This window comes from Mirounga angustirostris, unplaced genomic scaffold (genome assembly GCF_029215605.1).
Source record: "Mirounga angustirostris isolate CCGP_5_RB_7025 unplaced genomic scaffold, mMirAng1.0.hap1 SCAF_2, whole genome shotgun sequence".
Taxonomy (NCBI): Eukaryota; Metazoa; Chordata; class Mammalia; order Carnivora; family Phocidae; genus Mirounga; species Mirounga angustirostris.
Genome location: NW_026991710.1, coordinates 127,503,034 through 127,524,274, shown reverse-complemented (window position 1 = coordinate 127,524,274; position 21,241 = coordinate 127,503,034). Strand labels below are relative to the sequence as shown.

General features: G+C 45.9%; 1 protein-coding gene across 3 annotated transcripts in view; it reads right to left on the bottom strand.

Annotated features, from left to right (window-relative positions):
- The window catches only part of FHIP1A (FHF complex subunit HOOK interacting protein 1A), a 230,350-nt gene that overhangs the window by 19,952 nt on the left and 189,157 nt on the right, over nucleotides 1–21,241 (bottom strand). For all 3 annotated transcript variants that reach the window (XM_045880302.3, XM_045880303.3, XM_054508706.2), the window contains 2 exons: nucleotides 7,400–7,567; nucleotides 6,398–6,477 (listed from right to left, as the gene is read on the bottom strand). In XM_045880302.3, coding sequence (XP_045736258.1) covers nucleotides 6,398–6,477; nucleotides 7,400–7,567 — 248 coding nt within the window. The remainder of the gene's footprint in view (nucleotides 1–6,397; nucleotides 6,478–7,399; nucleotides 7,568–21,241) is intronic.

Genomic DNA, 21,241 nt, shown 5'->3' with positions numbered 1-21,241 from the left:
GCCAGACGTCACTGCGGCAACGACAGTGGGGGACAGACTTGTTCGTGACCACGCGTTAAGACCCCTCCCTTAAGACCAAGGTCTTACATGAGGGGTGAGGATCAGGAGAAACATACCGTGTGCTTGCTGACATGAACTGATCTGCTCTCACAGGCTGGTGAGGCCCAGGGAAACTCAGATGACACAGGATTTATTGTTTCCTTATTTTGATCATTAATTATTTAAGAAATAAACCGCTTCAGTGCGTTCACATACTGCAGGAACTCAGTGACTACTTACAGCTCAAACCAAGCACAGCTCATGATTTCAGTTGATATACATAGATTTCTACTCTTTGTTTTGAGGTATTTTTTTAAAATGGAACACTGGATCAAACCTAATAAAGCTATTTATCAAATATCACCAGTGGGTAGCTTGAAATTATATTAGAATAAAGAGTTATTGGGAATTTGCAACTTTGCAAACACAGGTTTTCAGGAGAAACTAAGACTTTTCTTCTGAGTAAATCAAATAAACTCCGGAGATTCCTCTATAGGCTGAAGGAGAGGTTCCTATCAAATTGAAAAGGGAGAGTCCGTTCGAATGGATAACCCCCACCCCACCTTGTATGCAAAGCAGTACTTCTAGTGTCCTTCTGTAATGAAGGATTATCCCAGAGGGAAGAGCGGGAAAGCCGTGCATTGACCTTCTGTCTTCCCAATGTTTACAGGGAAAGATTAGGAACAGAATGAACGCCTTAAGCTGCCCTAGTGTCAAATATCAAAATGAAGTGGCTCTCGACAGCCGAAACATCACGCAGGAATTTAATACAGGTGTTTGTCATCGAGCCAGCTACTCATTCGTACTATACTTACTTTGTTCGGGGGTTTTGTTTAAATTCGGGAAGCAGTAAAAAGAATCAGAAACGGGGTGCCTGGGTGGCTCAGTCGTTAAGCGTCTGCCTTCGGCTCAGGTCATGATCCCAGGGTCCTGGGATCGAGCCCCGCATCGGGCTCCCTGCTCTGCGGGAAGCCTGCTTCTCGCTCTCCCGCTCCCCCTGCTTGTGTTCCTGCTCTCTCTATCTTTCTCTCTGTCAAATAAATAAATAAAATCTTAAAAATAATAATAATAATAATCAGAAACGAATAACTAACTTTAGATACCCAGATTACCCAAAGCCATCCTACAATACAGCAGGAAAAAATGATACTGTCCGTATTATCCTCCCCTTTTTGCATCACTTCCCCAACCAAGGCTCGGCAACCCTGTGCCTACTGTCTGTTTTCCTGGATATCACTCACTGAAGCAAGTCGTCATCATCGCTTCTGGAATAACTCAGTGACAGACAATCAATAACGAAGCACACGGATTGCCTACTGCATGCTACACTGACAGGCAACACGAGCAAAACAAAGCAGCGAAGTGAGTACAATGAAGTAAGCACGGTGCTTCTAAGCGGCGGGAGAACCTCGCTAATACCCGGACAGGCCAAAATCTACAAAACAAGATCAGTACATTTCAAAAGATTGTTTTTCAAAGACATTTTGACCATATTTCTCTTATTCATCTTACCCTAGGCTGGCTTGCCTTTTTTCTTTGCCTTTTTTTTTTTTTTTTTTGCACTCTCCTCCAGACACCTAACTGCCATGCAAGATGGAAATGTGCCTGAAGTGGACACGCAGCTTCTCTTGGAGCAAAACATCCTCTATCTGAACACAACAGGCAATGCAATTAAAAAACCTGACAATGGACCAGCACTTCTGGGGGAAAAAAAAAAATGCCCTACCAGAATATTCAGAAATGGCGTTCAGAGTACTAAGCAATTAAATTTTGCCTAGGGGCGCCTGGGTGGCTCATTGGGCTAAGCATCTGACGCGATTTCAGCTCAGGTCATGATCTCATGGTTGTGAGATGGAGCCCCGCTTTGGGCTCAGAGCTCAGCGTGGAGTCTGCTTGAGATTCTCTCTCTCCTTCTACCCCTCCCCCCCAACGCATGCTCGATCTCACTCTCTCTCTCTCTCTCTCAAAATAATTAAATAAAATCTTCAGGGCGCCTGGGTGGCTCAGTTGGTTAAGCGACTGTCTTCGGCTCAGGTCATGATCCTGGAGTCCCTGGATCGAGTCCCGCATCGGGCTCCCTGCTCGGCGGGGAGCCTGCTTCTCCCTCTGACCCTCCCCCCTCTCATGTGCTCTCTGTCTCTCTCATTCTCTCTGTCTCAGATAAATAAATAAAATCTTTAACAAAAAAAAAAAAATCTTCAAAAAATTGTTTTTGCTTAAACTGGCAAGTGCCAGGAACATGGGGTGATCTGTCACTTCCCTGCTTATCAGCATCTCCTGCCTGCCTTTGGCCTATTGTACATCGCATCCACGGAGGTGGACAGCTTCTCCTTGGCTTTCACTCACCAAAATAGCCTCTCCTTTGGGGTACCTTATTTCAACTTACATTTCCTGATATTATGCTAACTGAAAGAAACATATCAGTTGCAAACGGACTATCACTTTGAAATGTCAGTATTTAAGAGTATTTGGATTGCAACAAAAATTGACATATCCTTACTATTTATCACCTAACAAACAGCCTCATTAAATGAGATTCACAGAATCTTGACTGCTCTGCTGTCTCCAGATCTACGAGTCTATCATATACATTTGAACCACCACAGTGGCAACAACAGAAAGGACAGACTATAAATCTGGTTTTTTATGTCCCTTCAGATAAAGTTTAAATGACTAGAAGAATAAGGATTTTTCACTGTCCGTGCTTCTGTACAGATTCTATATCAGAAAAGACAATGTTTGCATTAGTTTAAAATGTATTTTCCAGGGAATTCTCCTCCTTTAAATTTGTGTAGTACTTTACAGTGTTTCAAAACATTTTTCACAGATACCACCACAACTGATTCTCCCAAACACCTTATTCTGAGATAGAAATTCGAAAACCAGAATAGGTCAAGTCGAGCCAGCAGATCACTCTCGCTCTAATGGGATACGTCACCCTTTATCAGATTAACCGCCATTGTCATAGCCTTGTCCTCATTTTTTAATCTCTTTATCTCTTTCTGCTGCAAATTTAGTAACTTCTTCAATCCAACTCCTCACTAATTCTCTCTTAATTTGTGTCTTAAAACACGCTATTTACCCAAACCCTTGATTCTTCATTGTAATATTTAGTTTTTATTTCTAAGAGCTCTAGTTGGTTCTACAAATCTGCCTGTCATTTTTGCTTGATTATTAAAACACCATTTCTTGGGCGGAAAATAACAAGTGTTGGCAAGGATATGGAGGAACTGGAGCCCTGGCGCGCTGTTGGTGGGCACGTAAAATGGTGCCGCTATTATGGAAAACAGAAACGATTTCAAGTAGAATTACCATATGATCCAGCAATCCCACTTCGGGGCAACTCACCTACAAGAACCGAAAGCAGGCGCTGAAGAGAGGTACGTGCACTCTTACGTTCACAGCAGCATTGTTCACAACAGAACACAGAGACAGAAAGTGGAAGAGCAAAGAGCGGCCTCCAGGGGCAGGAGGAGGGAGAACCGGTGAGTGTGTCCTGGGTACAGGGTGTTTGCGTGGCAGGGTGCCCGGGAGCAGGAGATGGATGGTAGCAACAGCCGCGCCACCACGTGGATGTATTTAATGCCACTGAACTGTACGGTGACGCTGGTAAATCTTCCGTTATGTGTATGTTAAAACAATTAAAAATACTTCAAAACGTGAGAGGGGAAAGAGGCCGCTGTTGAGAGGACAGAGACCAGGAAGCTGAGGCTTCCCTCGAGGCCGCCACGTGCCTGACTCCCCACGTACGTCCCCTCATCCGCTCCCCTCGTCAACTCCCTCAGGCAGCAAGGCGGAATTAGAAATAAAATATTAGGGGTGCCTGGGGTGGCTCAGTCGTTAGGCATCTGCCTTCGGCTCAGGTAATTTTCCCGGGGTCCTGGGATCGAGCCCCACATCGGGCTCCCTGCTCGGCAGGAAGCCTGCTTCTCCCTCTCCCACTCCCCCTGCTGGTGTTCCCTCTCGCTATCTCTCTGTCAAATAAATAAATAAAATCTTTTAAAAAAAAAGGAAATAAAATATTAAATCAAGGGCCACGATCATCATTACATCATCACCATCATCCTCAGTTAAAGAAGCAAGGAAGGTACTCGGGCTCAGAGAGCCTAAGAGCAGGTGGTTACGTGGGACAGGTCTTCCACGACCCCATGCAGAACTCTACGCCCTGGACATGACTAGCCCTGACCCAGACAAGGAAATGTCGCAACCACGAGCCGATTTCTTCCCCTTCATGTGGTACATGCCTGGGCCTCAAAAAGAAGCCAATGCAATCTTCGAGGACAGTTCGGAACACAATGAGCACCACTCCATGCGTAGACAAAAGGCGAGGGGTGTTCGATCCCCGTGCGGAGGGCCCTGAACGGCCAGCTGCCAGCAGCCAGGCTCAAGCGGACATGGCGGCTCAGAGGGGAGAAGCTCTGCGGGCTTCCTGGGATGCTGGAAAGACGGCTGCGTTTCATGCCGCCCAAGAAGCAGTGGTTAAGAATTTAACATTTAAATATGATCAGGTTTTACCCCTTGCTGGAGGCAAAGTCTGGTTTTTGGCAATAAAAAAGGGCTTTAACAAGTCTCCATGACGGATTACGTTCAGGCCTTGCTAATGCATCTGTCATGTCAGCACAGACTTGATGGGAGGCTAAAGCAATCCTTCTGGATGGGACGTTCTACCTCAAATGTCCTAGCCAGACTACTGAGGCTCTCTCTTCGTGATTAGATTTGGTTTTTGCCAATGTCTTAAGATCAGTTACTGATGACCTACTCTAAACCCCTAGAAAGCCCCAAAACTCTTTTCACACTGAGAAAATGCACAGGGGATGCTCGCCCACAAAAAGGCGACTCTGTAAGGCCTCCACCACGTTTCCCAGCCCGGCTTTTTTTAATCACTCCAGCATTGCAGAATGCTCTCGCTGCACTGCAGCCTTCCTTAAACCAGTGGTTCTCAACATTAGCCAGGCAGCAGAATCCCCTGGAGAGTTCGTCAAAGCACAGCTCACTGGGCCCCACCCACCCCCAGAGTCTGAGCTGACACATCTAGGAGGAGGCCAAGCATCTGCATTTCTTTTTTTTTTTTTAAGATTTTATTTATTTATTCATAAGAGACAGAGAGGCAGGCAGAGGAGAAGCAGGCTTCCCGCCAAGCAGGGAGCCCGATGTGGGGCTCGATCCCAGAACCCTGGGACTATGACCTGAGCCGAAGGCAGACGCTTAACCATCTGAGCCACCCAGGCGCCCAAGCATCTGCATTTCTGACGTGTTCCTGGGTGAGGCCCCTGTACCCACCATCACCTCGCCATCCCCCTACTTTCCCACAGCTAGAATGCTGGAAATGCTGTCGCATTCACTTGGAATGCCATCTCCTCAATAATTCTACTCACACTGTGTCAAAATCCAGTGGTGACCAGGGGCAGTCCAAGTCTCCTCCCTCTTCCCCTGCCCTAGGCTTCTTCTGCCCTTATTCCCAAGGAGGGGTCAAAGGAAGGGTCAGAACATCCATTAGGGCGGGGGGTGGGGGGGCGGGTGTGCCAGGCAACCCTGGTTGGCTTTCTCCTTCTGGCTCCCCTACCACCAGAGGGGGAGGTAGGAGGCACACACCCCAGCCAACTCTCGCTCTCCTCCTTTACAAAAGCAGCTGCTTCCCCGGGGGACCCCAGAAGGAGAGGCAGAGCTGGGCCAAGGCAGGATTCAGCGTTCTTGAGGCCCCCTGCCTAATGACCAAATCAGCATCATCCCAAGAGCTGTCCACTTTGATTCCTGACACCTGTCCTCAAATACCAGTCACTTGCCAAAACCTTTCTCCCCTGAACTTCGGGGGGTCGTACCTTTTCTACCTTGTTTATAAGTCCTTTCCAGTCTGTCCACCCCATGCCCTACTCTCCTCTGAATTGTACCCAGGAAGTACTCATCAAATATTTACTGAATTTAATTGAAATACACTCAGAGGTCAGAGAGTGCACGCTGCAGGTGTACCATCAGGAGAGCAAGAGTCGGAGAGGTTATATATCAAGAGCATTTCATATTTGAGAAAGTTGTTTCCAATACCACACGCCCCTAAACATGTACTTCAGGAGAAGGACATTCAGCCCAGAGCAGAGGAGCTTTCGGAATCTGTAAATTTCCAAACTGCCTATTATTTCCAGGAGCATATTTTATAATACAACGTACTCAGCCTCCTAAAAACTCTTAAGAGTAAAACTAAAATTAACCTTGGGGAATAATACCGAAATTAGACTGATAGCCTTGATAATTTTTTTCCTTAGAAGCATGGCCCCTATTGAGTTTACATTGCCCCAAGGAAAATATAATAGCAATAGTACAGATTTGAGTTTTCCTTTACAGAGAACAAAAGATGACAACTCACCTTAGAACTAGTTGTAACATCACATCTTCACAATGTAAACCGATGAGAGTTCTAAATAATGCCAGGGACACCACACAGAGCTGGGAAGCAATAAACACACATTCTATTTCAGATACCGGAAGGATAGCTCTACTCCCCACAGATGGAAAGTAAATCAGAATTACAAAATAAAATGGCCTCTTTTTTTTAGCAGCTTTGATAAAAACATGGTGCTGCCAGAAAGAATGTGTGTTAAGACTTTTAGTTCTCCTACAGGATTTGACTAGGAAGCCTATGCCTAGAATTATGCCGTTACGCAGAATTACCCTCCTACAAAATGCCTATGCTCTTATTTCCGACTTTTAAAGATCCACGTAAATGTGCCCCTGCGATTCTCCAAAGCACGCACGCACACACACACACACACACACACACATGATCTCCTGCCTGGCACTTGTTCCCCCAAGTTATTTTCAAACACGACACTGGTTATTTACGAGACAGGGCTGACAGAAAATTGCATATGCCCTGGCCAGCTCCCCACCTAGAATTCTTAGCCCCCCGCCTCAGCTCCTCTTGGCTCGTGTCTTGGCTTTGAGGCAAACATGCTCCTTGGTTCCATTTCCAGTAGTCCCGAGGGTGTGACAATATACTTTTCCAAGTTCAGTCAAAAACAAGAATTCTTTCAACCTCTAATTTCCAAAAATGAAAGATAAGCAGCCAAACAGGGAAGATACCCAAAGGTGTATTATAAAATCATTGTGCGCTTTTGAGGGTAAGCTCTTTATCATATCATCAGACAAATTTTTTGCCCCAGGGAGAGAAAGTGCTAGTCTGTCTTCTGGACAAGATGGACTTAAAACCTGGTCAACGGAATTCAGAATGGTGTCAAAATAATAACAGCTACAAGAAAAAAGGGGGGGGGGGAGTAGAAAAAAGAATATTCCTCATTTATTCCCAAAACAAACTCTCCTGAAATTCGTTCTGAGTTATTAAAGCCCCTTCCTCTGGGGCTCTCCTTACCCGAAATGGGGTGTTGATTCGGCTCGTGAGAGTATCTAGGATGTGGACATTCTCGTGCTGGTGCAAGAGGATAAAACGGAGGAAGATCTCAAGTAGCGCTGGTTCAGAGATGCTACGCAGGAAGAGGTCTAGATACGCCGTTGTGGTCATGACCTCCTCCACAGTCACCTGGGACCAACGACACAGTGGGCACAGGTGAGTGTCCTCTCCGTGCTGTGACAAACGCCTCCCCCAAGGCCCCTGCCTCACCGCAGTGACCCCATCAAGGCAAGGACATGCCAACCCCCAGAGCCCGCTTCAGAGCCGCATCTGAAGCCTCTCACCTATTCACATCCCATAATGCCTCATGCTGCTTCCGCCCTTTAATTCAGTAAGGGAAAGGCAAAGACATAAAAAAGCAATTCAAGTGTTCTGACGACTCTAATCATCAAATGTAGTTCAAACACCATAAAGAGCTGAGTGTGTAACCACAAAGGGGAGAAAGAGATAATGGGAAGTATCTACATGGGCGGTAAAGGATTAATTAGAAAGCCCAGTATAACTGTGTCCTTAGTAGGTGTCCAAGCAATATTTATTGGACCTGCTATGTACAGGAGCTAGAAAACGTAAGAACACTTTTTCTGTGCAGGGAGATGGGTTCAGATATAGAATCTAATAAGCGAAATAATGACCTCATAAGTGGCAAATAAGAGGGACAGACACAAAGTACTGCAGATGTTTAGATAGGTTTCTGGAAAACTGCAAGTCAAATTTGTATAACATACATAAAGTGTTATTTATAAAGTGCAATAAGAGTTTACCGCCCTTATAAGGTAACTGACTTTTTTTTTTTAATAATACAAATGAGTATTGTCTACGTGGTGCGAATTTCCTATGCAGTAGAATATGAGTCTTTCAGGGAAGAGAAGACTCTCAAGAGTCCGGTTTTTCGAAGTGCCGAGGATTTGGTACTTAAATCTTTCAAATTTTAAGCATTTTGATAGGGATTATTTTCAGAACTCATATATAATTCTTTGTCTTCCTAAAAGCAAATACAACACCTCTTGATGAACAGGGGTCATCCATGGCCTTACTGTCTGTAGAAGAGAAATACCCAACCTGGGAGGCATGAAAATCACCAGGGCAACAGCTCCAATCTCAGATTCCAACTGTATCCCCTAGAAATCTTGGAAATCTCCTCTGCCCTGAGTCTAATGCACTTGATGCTAAGTGAAACAGATGGTGATGCTTTTTGAGTGATTACATCTTCTGTTTTCCAGTTTTTCACTTCTTTCTTCCTTCCTTTCAAAGTGTTAACTATCATATTATCATACTGTGACTGGTCACTCCTTTTATAACATACTCCTCTTCTCTTTGTAATTTTCTGCCTTCAGAATCCACAAATCACCAGGCTAACCCATCCCAGAGTCCATAGTCTCTCATGGTTCATCTCCCCCTCCGATTTCCCCCCTTCAGTTTTCCCTTCCTTCCCCTAATGTCCTCCATGCTATTCCTATGTTCCACATACAAGTGAAACCATATGATAATTGTCTTTCTCTGCTTGACTTATTTCAGTGAACATAATCCCCTCCAGTTCCATCCATGTCAGTGCAAATGGTGGGTATTCATCCTTTCTGATGGCTGAGTAATAATGGACCACATCTTCTTTATCCATTTGTCTGCTGAAGGGGTATTAAGGAGGGCACGTGTTGCAATGAGCACTGGGTGTTATACGCAAACAATGAATCATGGATCACTACATCAAAGACTACTGATGTACTGTACGGTGACTAACGTAACGTTAAAAAGAAAAAAAAGAATCCACACATCAGTTTAGAAATCAGATCTCCAAATCTGCTCTATAGGTATAGACAAGCACCCTGTGGGTGCATCTGTACATAAAGGCCTTAAATTATTTTTACACATTTCTTGGGCCTTAGGTATGTTCCAGATAGAGGAGGTACAGGTGGATAAGAAACGACCAGATCAGTTTTGTCCATTTTCTTTATGCTAAGCAAGGCATGCCTACACAATACATGGGAACTCAGCCTCTCGGGGTTGGCAGCTCACCCCTGGCATGCACGCATCAGAGTGCAAACACTCTCCCCGTCCAGCTCAGCGCCCCTGCTTCGAGCCCTCAAAACATTCAACACACCGCTGTGTCATCTGACCAACTTTACAGAGCTCGCTGTGGCCCAAATAAAACAAAGGAAACAGGTAAACCTCAACCACTTGGCAAATAAATGGCCTCGAGAAGAGTGCTTCTCACAGGCTGCCCCTGCGCCTGCCCCACACTCCAGGCTCCGACCCAGCGTGGTCTGAGTCTGGAAGCAGTGTGTGTATGTACACTGCTTCCATCCTTGCGTCTCCCGGCCTTCTCCAGTCCCACGCCCGCGGCACTCCTAATGCTGTCCCGCGACATACGCTACTGTTCGTGTTGTGCTCTAGGGCAACGCACGGGGTCTGGCACAGAGAAGGTGCTGAATGTAACATTTCCTGAATAAGTGATAGCCCCCAAGGTCCTAGCGATTTACATTTGCCAGAGTGGAGCTTACTTTTTAATTCTTCTCTCTGGCCCTCTGTTCTGAGTGGGGACTTTTTTTTTATAAAAACGTACAGAATAACGGATGTCACCAACTATAGCTAAAGGGGAAACGATTGACAACACCACCAAACATACAGCTCCCTTAGCTCGCAGCCATTCCGCTGCTGCAATCTCGGGGTCCTGTAGCAGAAACTGAATCCAAAGTCACGCAGCAGAAGTCTAATTCCCTAACAATCCTGATGGCTAGGGGAAAAGTACCACTAGGCATTTCGAATGGGCCATGCACGCATGCAGTTTCTGCAGTACTGCATTTTCAACCTTACTGAGCACCGCCGAGCTGACACGTCCTGCAGAATTCCACGCGCTGCCTTTGCACCAATAATTCACCACCAGCTCTTCCCCCTTAAGTTACACATGACCTTAATAAGCTCAAAAGCACAGCAACAAACCCTTCAGAAGTCTCAGTCTTTGGGGGCTGACATGAAAGCAGGGCAGTAAGCATCTATTGTTTACTACTCTTAGGCTGGATAAATGAAAGATTTTATTATTATTATTATTATTATTATTATTAGCAATCAAAGCTGTCATTTATAAGCTAAGAGGATTTAAGAAAAACACTTGGAGGGGCAGCATTTACATAATGTGGTATAAATACCAAAAACCCAATTCTTAATATTAAGCATCGACTTACAACCTCTTTATAAATCAAGGTCACTCTCATCTTAAACTAATACCCAGGCCAAGAAAATCTGGTTCCCTTCTCTTTCTGTCTCTTCCCTCCTCTATATTCGAGGAGCCCTCAGAAGCCTTTTATCCCAGAAAATCTTTTCCTGCCCCATTATCTTACTTTTCAGAATCTTCCTTTAATCCTCCAAAGAGGCAACCTCCTTAACGAGGATGAGACCAGAGCCTAAGTATGATCGCTGGAAAGCTAATGCTGAACCACCAGGGGAAAGAAGCTCTGCCGCGTGGAATGCAAAACCAAAGCTGCCACTCATACTCCAAAACGGAAGTATTCGCCCAACAGGACAGCAGCATCCTCTTCGTGGTCCAACCATGAAGGACAATCAGTTGTTGGTGTACCTGAGACCTTTCGCCTTACAGATGACTGTCAGTATCCATTTCTCTTGTTCTGCAAGGAATTGCAGGTAGCTACAAATTTAGGTAGAAATACTAGTAGAATTAATAAATGAGGTTCTACCTTACTATCATATAAGACACAATAAAATTTAATTATATTTATAAAATTTAGTACGCAAGCCTAGGAATGTTAGTTCTAACTAAAGGCAGACCATAATGACAGCAATAACCTAAGGAAAACTCCTGCCCACAAACAAATAATTATCTTTGACAAGATAAACCACAAGCATGAACCTAAACAACGTATCTGGCAAGCTACCCTTCTGTGAGTAACTTTCCAGCCCCAGTTCTAGAATAGAATGTGAGCCCTGAATCGGGGACTTAATTCGACTTCTATCAAGACCGGTTGAGTCGATCCTTTGAAATCAACCCCTTACTTCACCTACCTTCTCCACCCTCCACTAGCCCTCACCTGGGTCCCCCTTCACGTCGAGCGCCTTCACCAGTCCCTTAAACTGGTGTTTTCAAACTAGAGTCTGACATCCGAAAGTGGTGAGTGAAACCAATGTATTGGTTCACCCCTGGTGTAGACCAGATTCAAACCGAAAATATTAGGGTACGCTGCATGGAGTAGGTACTGTTTTGGGAAACTTCTGTGTGTCTGTTTTGTTCAAACTATATGTAATGCGATATATTACATATGCATGTGCCTCGTTATCTAGTCAGTAAAAAATACAAACACACGCTCAAAAGCATAAGATAAATTTCTGGCTGTGCATTACGGTCAGAAACATCTGAAAAGCACTCCAGCACACGGCAATAACCAAACGAACCCACAAGCCTGTCTGCCATCCCCTCACCCTGGTTCCCGGCACCAATCCCACACTCCAGGCTCCGACCCAGCGTGGTCTGAGTCTGGAAGCAGTGTGTGTATGTACAGGCAGGATCAGGGCTCCCAACAGGACAGCAACCGAATTCATGGTCAATCCACTCCTTTCTATCTCAGCCTAAGAGCTCTAACTGCACGCTTTTTTTTTTAATCAGTATCTCAAGCTTCTCCAGAAATGGGACAAAACCGAGTTTGTTTTCCTTTAAAAAGGGGATGGGTAGGAAGGGAGGAGTTGACACCATGTGTCAGGTTCTGCTTCTGTAATTCAAAACTCTCTCGGAAACGGAGGCCAGACCCAAGCCCAGGAATCACGGCCACCATCATGGCAGCTCATTAACTTAATGCCTAGCGTAGGAGTGAAATGGAGCATATAGACATTCTGACCTTTCGGTAATCAGCTCGAGTTGGGCAGTTCCATCTGCAGCTAAATTAGCACCAGAGTCCTCCCCGTAATGGCAGGTTTATGTGTGTGTCCTGAAAAACAAATTTCCCACCTGCTAATTGTTTTTCTGTGATCCAGTCACAGTGGAACAAACAGATGGGTCCTACCTTCTGTCGCTTAGGCAGGTGGCAGGGAGTGGGGTCAGGTGACTGTTGCAGCCTCTCCAAGTTAGAAGCCACCTTTTCTTGGCATCTCCTTCGAGGTAGGGAGAAAACTAGCTAAGCAGGGGCTCACCCAGGTCGTCTGTGAGCCCTCAGCCTCAGTGGCTCTCACTGGAGGGTGAGGGAACGGTGAGACCCAGCTGAACCCTGCCCACTTAAAGCAGCAGGGAGGAAGGGAACGATGAGGCTGGATCGCGTGGAACAGGGAACACTGGCTAAGACCTGCCTGGGGCTGCCATCCAAGCCGGTGGCCAGGCAGCCAAGGGCAGCAGCGGGGTGCGCCCTCCACAGCCAGCTTCTTCCCTCCAAGGACACAGAGCACGAAGAACACACAAGTACAGAAGGGAAGACAGACACCCTGGTTCTCAGCGAGCAGCCCCACTGTTTCGGCCAAAAATTCAGGACAGAAGACGCTCAGTTATTCCAAGTCTGCAAAGAGTCTGCAGTGGATGAGTCAGTCCCCCTCCCTCCCGGCCCCTCCCGCCTCCCTTCTGCTCCTCGACCTCTAGGCCACACCCTTCGCTGACTCTGCCACAGGCAGGCTGGGGAGGTAAACAGAGGTGACATCCAAAGTCAGGACGTCTGGCTACTTATTCTTAAAATACTTGAGGAAGGAAGACATTAAAATGACGGCCACAGGGGCGCCTGGGTGGCTCAGTCGTTAAGCGTCTGTCTTACGCTCAGGTCATGATCCCAGGGTCCTGGGGTCGAGCCCCGCTTCAGGCTCCCTGCTCTGCGGGAAACCTGCTTCTCCCTCTCCCGCTCCCCCTGCTTGTGTTCCCTCTCTCGCTGTGTCTCTCTCTGTGTCAAATAAATAAATAAAATCTTTAAAAATAATAACAATAAAGAAAATAAATAAATAAAATGACGGCCACCATGACATCAGCTACACATTTTAAGGAAAAATGTTAAAAAATAAAGCCAGTGTCTCCCCTTTATTCTTTCTTCAAGGTATCTGTAACACATTAAATATATTAAATCAATTAAATATTTATTAATTCATTAAATGTAATACATTTCCTCTTGCCTATCATAAACCTCTCCAAGGAGCAGTCAGCAAATTATTTCTAAAACCTCCCTTCCTATGCTGTGTGTGTAATTTGTACCCTACTACTTCATTATAATAGAACTTACCAGAGTTCTATTCAACCTATGAGCCGTTACATTTGAATCTCGTCCAGTAGAATTTGGTTCCTGAAGTACTTCAAGTATCACATAAGACACGTATTTTCTACTATTTCAGAGTTTGGTTCTGAGGTCCGAGTTAACGGAGAAACTCTGGGGCGTTTCTGCTCAGAAGCAAAGATCTGAAGAGTCTCCCCAAGATCGCTCCATCCGTCCCTTGACTATTTACTAGTTGTTTCAGAAGGATTCCTCTCGGTTGCAGTCTGAGCAACCATAAAACCACATCACCGTCACTGGTCAGTCTCCGAGCACCTCCTGGGTAAGGAAGGACTCTCCCCAGCATATTGCTCTGGCTCTCGGAGTCCGCACAACCTCATGAGAATGGATGCCACCCGAGCACAAGGGCACCTCCTGAACGAAAGGGCCCTGAGGTGCACTGCCGGACGCCAAGGGAGGCTGGAGAAGCGGGCTCAGAAAGGAAGGGGCTGTGCTGCTGGGCAGCCAAACACAGAGAGCCACTCTCCCTTCTTCTGGACTCCGACAGACCCCCGCCTCCTTTGGCAGCGCAGCTCAGGTCTTTCCAACCGGAAAGCATTCCTCACTGTAGAGGGAGACTCCACGCCCTGTCGTTTCAAGTGTGCCTCACCCCGTGCTCACACAAAGAGGGGGCGAGAGGAAAATGCCACCTCCCAAACTCGACTGTCCTTCCTATTCTGGGATTCTTGTTAAACCCTTAGCCTCCTGTCTTCTAGGCTAAGTCCATTTCCTTTCTCAGTTTTCTGAACGCAATTTCTCCCATCCTTTAGGATTGCACACTCACTGCAGAAACGACCGTGTCTGACCTACAGGGTGAATTCTCAAAGCACCTGGTACACGGGCGGGGACTCAAAGGGTAATCAATAAATGTGTCGAGATGGAAATCAGCAGCCCTGTTACTAATAAAAACACACGGTTTTTACAGCCCACGTTGGGGATGCCTTCATTAGCAAGGTGGTTAGATTCATTTGATAATACGTGAAAAGAAGAGAACAGTTTCCCTTTATTGCGAATAACATTTCATTGAAAATACAGAGCCCAACTCATGCCATGCTCTTGAATTACAGCAACCTTGAAAAGTGATCTACTGGGGGAAAAAAAGAAATGCTTCCTCGGTTTTCCCCCTAATTTCTCTTCCTGATTAATAAGACAGTCCCATTGAATTCTGATGAGACTGACTTTAAAACCCAATAGCAGAGGGGAAATGGTTCATGGGCCCGAGTCTCAATCAGCAGCTTATTTAGAATGAAGTATTTGAGAACAATTATAAGAAGGTCTGCCACCTCCCTCCTCATTCAGTCTGCCTGCTGGGTTAAAGGTATTATTGGGCCTGCAGTTTTATACACAGACCAATTTTCCTAGACACTAAAGACTATAAACAAAGGCAAGCCCTGATGACAATAGACAGATTTCACTCCCGGCTTAGTTTCCATGAGATGGAAACTCTTCAACACAATGCAAGACTGAGAAAATGCACAGGTGTCTGCCCAAATGAATTCAATCATTCTAGTCCTTCTGGTCCTTTTTCTCTGTTATCCCCAGCCTGCTCGTGACCTGGCGCTGGCTAATCACAGGGTAAGAGGGCGCACAGGGGTGCGCGCCCTGTCAGAGGGATTCTGTCCCTACCTCCCCTGAAACCCAAGTTAGACATCAACATGGGGGGCGAGGGAGAGCAGAAAAAAAGTTAGTGTGAGGCAAAAGAAAAGTAGGCCAAGAAGGTAAAATACACAAACGGTAAACCTCCTTTCTGTTTCCCTTCCTTTTCGGTTTTCTTACGACAATTGGAGAAACACTTGGCAGGGCATTTGTTGCTGATAAATGTTTAATGTGCTCCTAGGAGGGTGCAGGGAAAGAACAGAAGATTCACACCAACTTTCAGACCAGACCCTCCCTCCCCTCTCCACAACAGTTTCCAACACCGATACCACCTGGCTGCCTCAGATAGGGCGGGGCTTTGTGCGGTTCCCTGTGTCGGGAGGGTGGGACCCTTCCTATCTTTCCGTAATTCTGATGCTTAAGCGCTGAGTCCTCCAGGACAGCATTATCTCCCTTGTGCACTTGTTGAAGTTCAAAAGGAAGAAAGAAATCTAATTTCCCATTTCAAATCCAAAGTAAACGTAAGCTTAATTTATAACCCTAATTCTCTTCTACTGTGGCAGAGAAGTGACATGAAGTACCACAGAGATGTGGGAGAGGAGGAGGCTTTATAGTATCTTACAACTGATTCAGACTCTAGAAAGCTGACTGTGTGTGTTGAGACAATGAATACAGTTTAGTCTCCTAACTTCTGGCTTCTTTCTCCAACTCCATCTCCCCTCTTGGCCCCTCAGCAGGGCATACTTCTGCAATGTACAACAGGTGTGGCCGCACAGCTGCCCACGGAAGAATGACAGAAAGTTCCAGGTTCCCACCCACAGAAACGGAATTTTGTTAACATATAAGAAACCTGGAGGGCGCCTGGGTGTCTCAGTCGGTTAAGCGTCTGCCTTCGGCTCAGGTCATGATCTCAGGGTCCTGGGATCGAGTCCCGCATCAGGCTCCCTGCTCGGCAGGGAGTCTGCTTCTCCCTCTGACCCTCCCCCTCTTGCACATGCTCTCTCTCTCTCTCTCTCTAATAAATAAAATCTTAAAAAAAAAAAGAAATAAGGAAAGAAACTTGGAGGTTTGTGGCAGTCACTTCTAATTGCCCTCCCCTCCAGTATCAGTCTCCCTTTCTTACTTGGGAATGAACCTTAACTCTCTAGCTAAAAAACTACAGTTCCCTCCTACCTTTGCATCTAGGTATGGCTGTACCTGTCTTGGCCAGTAAGGTGTGAACAGAACTGGTGTATGGAATAAAAAAAGGAACTCAAAAGGGAGTTTTCTGTTATCTACAGCTAAACCTTATACACAAACTGATACAGTGTGTTCTCTGAAAAGAAGACGAATTGCTTTGTAAGTAAATTGCTATAGCCCGCGCATACCAGCATTTAGAACAGTGCCTCGCATACACTGGGTGTTCAAAATGTATTCGTTGAGTGAATGAATGAATAATGAAGGTTTTATATCAAAAGAAGACCAACTAACACTGCCATGATCAGGCTGAAATGCAGCGACGAGACTAATCTCATAGCCCATTCTCCAAATAATCCTCCCAAACATGAGAACAGCATTTTTCAAAATTTTCTTAACCGGGACCCATCCTAAGAATGATATTTTACAATAATATATGATATTTACTGTTACTAAGTACAAGGCACTCTGATATTTTCTATTTTATTGTTTTTTAAGTACTAATTGCAACCTACCAAACCGAACTGGTGACTCATTACTATGACAAGACTCAGTGTTTGAAAACTGTTTAATATATATATAATACTTATCTGTTAATTTTTCTGTTAACTAATAAACAAGTAAGAGCCAACACTAAAGTCTGATTTTTTTTTTTAAAGATTTTATTTATTTGACAGAGAGAGATACAGAGAGAGGGAACACAAGCAGGGGGAGTGGGAGAGGGAGAAGCAGGCTTCCTGCTGAGCAGGGAGCCCGATGCGGGGCTTGATCCTAGGACCCTGGGATCATGACCTGAGCCGAAGGCAGACGCTTAACGACTGAGCCACCCAGGTGCCCATAAAGTCTGATATTTTTTAATTAAAAATCTAAAATATTCACAATTTCATAGAAAGAAACAGTGGTAGGAAAAACCAAAACACTGTGCCTATTTTGTTTGACATTTTTAAACAGTAGTTAAATACCACCACTGATGTCCTGGGGTCTCTACAACACAAAGCAAATATGGAATCTGCACTGGGAAGATCTGCCTGGGACCTAGGAGATGCTGAGAGCTGGCTGGCTGGCCTGTCCCCCTCCTGGACCCACTCCTGCTTTCCGTGCCACACGCGCAAAGGGCAGGTGTCCTCTCGCGGCACTCACCCGGCGCTCCAACCTTGGTCTACTCTGGGTGGTTAAGTATTGGTGTGAGCTGTTCTTTCTCTCAGCTAACTAGGGAATCGAAAATGCGCTTCCCTTCTAAGCCGGATTCTCAAAGTCTACAGATACTAATTTAAGGAAGCAAAAGGCAGCAGGGGGTAGTAGAAAAGGGACCCCAGTGGGAATGTCAAACACTTGCATTTTAATCCTTGGAATCTGGTGACCTTGGGCAAGTCGAGCAATCTTTTGGCATCCCCACTGCTCCCGCTTGTAAAGCAAGCAGGTGCCCCTGACCCACAGTGTAATCCAGCAGAGCCAATTTGCATATGTCGATGAAGAAGGCCAATGATGAGATGTGGTGAAAGCTTCTGTGCAAAGTGCCTTCCTCCACAGATTTTAGAGAGAACGCAAGGTGAGGTTCTACAAGATAATAGAAAAGCACTTTGGAACACTTAGAGGACTGCCTAATGTAAATACAAAGCCACCACATAAGCCTTCTGTGGATAATCAAATGCTAAGGCACTGAAAAAAAAACACCTATTTCATATCCTCTCTTCCTCTCACAAATATTAAGCTCACAGTCTCTGAATATTTCTTTTCGAATCATGAGCATTAGGGTGCTCAGCTGTGAAATGATAGCACTGAACCAGATGACCTACCCTCTCAGTTCCAAAACCCTGAGATTCTTTGATTTCACATCAGTGACATGAGACAAGAGCTAATTTCTGTTCTTTGCCTTGGTAATTTTACCTCCCAGCACAAGCAACACATCACCCTATTCTAATGTAGTGATGAGGGTGCTAGCCACGTCCTTCTGATACATTTATTTAACCAACCGCGTGTCTACGGCGTGCTTGTCACGTGTACAGTAAACTAGCAGCTGAGGACACATAAAAGAAGTACAAGAAACATCCTGTCCCTTGTGGCAATTCCAGTGTCCGGCTGGCGAAACTCCGGCACCGAACCCAGTGGGAGGCTGCATGGGGCCAGCGAGCGGCAGTTGGGAGACAGGAGAAATCGGGGTGTGCCTCGGAGTGGGACTTGAGCCCGGTATGGGGACTGTGCTGGACTGAGCCCAGTATGGGGACAGATGAATACATTCTGCACAGACTGACATGACGGAGAAAGAATAATCCAGCAGGAACACGGCAGATAAGAACAGAGGACAACGAAGGCACTGCTCTGACCTCAGGTCTGCATTTGACCACCACGGGGGAAGGAAGGTTAACAAGCAGGATGGGACAGAGGAGGAGGGGTTTTCAGAAACAAGGGAGGGAGTCTGTTTTATCTTCTGCAGGTAACAGGCACCCCTTATGGGCTCTTCAACATGCCAATGCCATCACAACCACCCCTATTTGTAGGTTTTTGGAATATGAATTACTGCTTCCAAATCTCTAGAATTTAGAAAGGTTGAATTCCTATCAAGCTGGCAGAGAAAACTGATCCGAGTGTTTCCTCCCACATGCAGGATCACCCAGCAGAGTCCTTCTAGCCTCTCTGCCTCCCTCACTATCGCCTCCCCCAGGAGAGGAGGAGGAGCTTGTCATTCCGAGGAGCTTGTCCCTTCCTCTCTCTCTTCTGGGAGCCAGACCGCCTGCAGGAAGTCCACATTCTTCTCTGCTCCTCCCACCACACCTTCTATGTGTGTCTGGCACGTCTGTCCAGTCCTGGGGGTCACTATTAGGCAATCTTCTTTTTGTTTTTTAAGGATTTATTTATTTATTTTAGAGAAAAAGCACCAGCAGGAGAGGCAGGGGGAGGGGAAGAGAGAACCTCAAGTAGGCTCCATGCCCAGAGCAGAGCCCGGGGGAGGGCTCAATCTCACGACCCTGAGACCATGACCTGAGCCGAAACCAAGAGTCAGACGCTTAACCGACTGAGCCACCCCGGCGCCCCGATATTAGGCAATCTTACCCACAGGTATAAACCCTATGTTCCAGCGTCAGTTTTATTGATAACAAAGGCCCTACTTTGATCTTCTGTCTCCCTCACTTATAGTTCTCAACTTGTCAGAACTCAGATGGGGAAGAAAGCCCTTTACACCTCAATTAGATTAGACGGACTTTTCTGAGACTGCATAACCTCAGCTATGCACATGCAGTTTCCATTGATCCATGTAAATGCTTTAGACTCCAGGGCTTAGGTGAAATGGTACTGTAACTCCAGACACAGCCAACCTATGGGAAATGACAACAGCGGTCCCAAAACAAACTTATGGCATCACACAGGCAGTCCTAACAGGGAACTCGGGACAGCAATTCAAAATTGATGGCTGCTGTATATGGGACCCCAGCACCGTGAGGTGCCCCCGCCTCCATCCTGGCATCTCCTCGGCTTCTCGATGGTCCAGCCCATACAGAGTATGGCCGATGCCCACACCACCCCACAGCACCAGGTGTGACTTACACTCAAGTAATCCCCACAAACGCATTCCCCCTTCTTCCCTCCTAACCCCCTTCCACACGGTTTATTTTTTTAAGATTTTATTTATTTTTTTGAGAGAGAGCACGGGGGCGGGCAGGGGAAGCAGGCTCCCCGCTGAGCAGGGAGCTTGACTTGGGGCTCGATCCCAGGACCCCAGGATCATGACCCTGAGCCGAAGGCAGACACTTAACCGACTGAGCCACCCAGGTGCCCCATCCACACTCTTTAAATAAAGATCTATATTCTATCCTCTCTGAAATAAACAAGCAAGCTATACACAAGATGAATGATCAGTGAAATTAACTCTTCTAGGGAGCAACTACATTTTAAAGGGATTAATGTGTGATGAGACTAAATGATAGCATGTTGATTAGGTGAGGATGAAAATTCTGAGTACACCTTTCCCAGCTGGAGCCTCTGTCAACACCCCTTCCCATCCCATTCTCAGCCCCCGTGAAGGACAACTGGACACACAGGCCATGGGTTACTTATATCTCAGGCGCCATTTCCAAAGGAGGAAAGAAATTATTTATTTTTATAATTATCATTATTACTGTTATTAATAGTATTTCCAGAAATAGCTACCATTTGTGGAGTCCCAGCTCTGTGCCACGGATTATGGTGCTTCATATACGTTATCTGGGTTCATTCAATTTGGCCTTGCAAAGTAGGCATCAGGGTCCTCATTTCACAGATAAGAAACATGAGGCTCATAGACTTGCCCCCCAAAGTACACAGTAAGTGGCAGAGACCAGATTCACCAGAGACCAGGTCTGCGGCTACCAAATTTCATGCTCTTTGTACTATTTTGAGGAGAAGCCAAGATAAGAATTCTAACGACTCCTTGGCATTCTTGTCCCCTGCCCTCTAAAAACTGAGCAAAAATACTTCGAAATTGAATAGTTGTATCAACCATGTGGGGTGATTAAGGTCAAAGACACTATCTCCCATTATAAGAGTTGGGTTATGGCATCTTGGAGGATTTATACCCACCCCTGCCCTTTTACCACGCCATCCTTCCTCCAACTCGTTCAGCTGTGTTTCTCAGAAGCCAGCTGGCTCCCAGTCACAGGTCGGGACTTTATTCCAGAAAACAGCTTCTCCGAAGAACTCACCGAGCACCTTACTCCTGGGAACCATCGAAAGAGCTAAAATTGATCATTGAGCCAACAAGAGAGGAGAAATGTTCTTAAGAGAAAAAAAAAAAAAGACGTGAAACACCAACTTTCCTACTGTTACTGGACATGGGCCA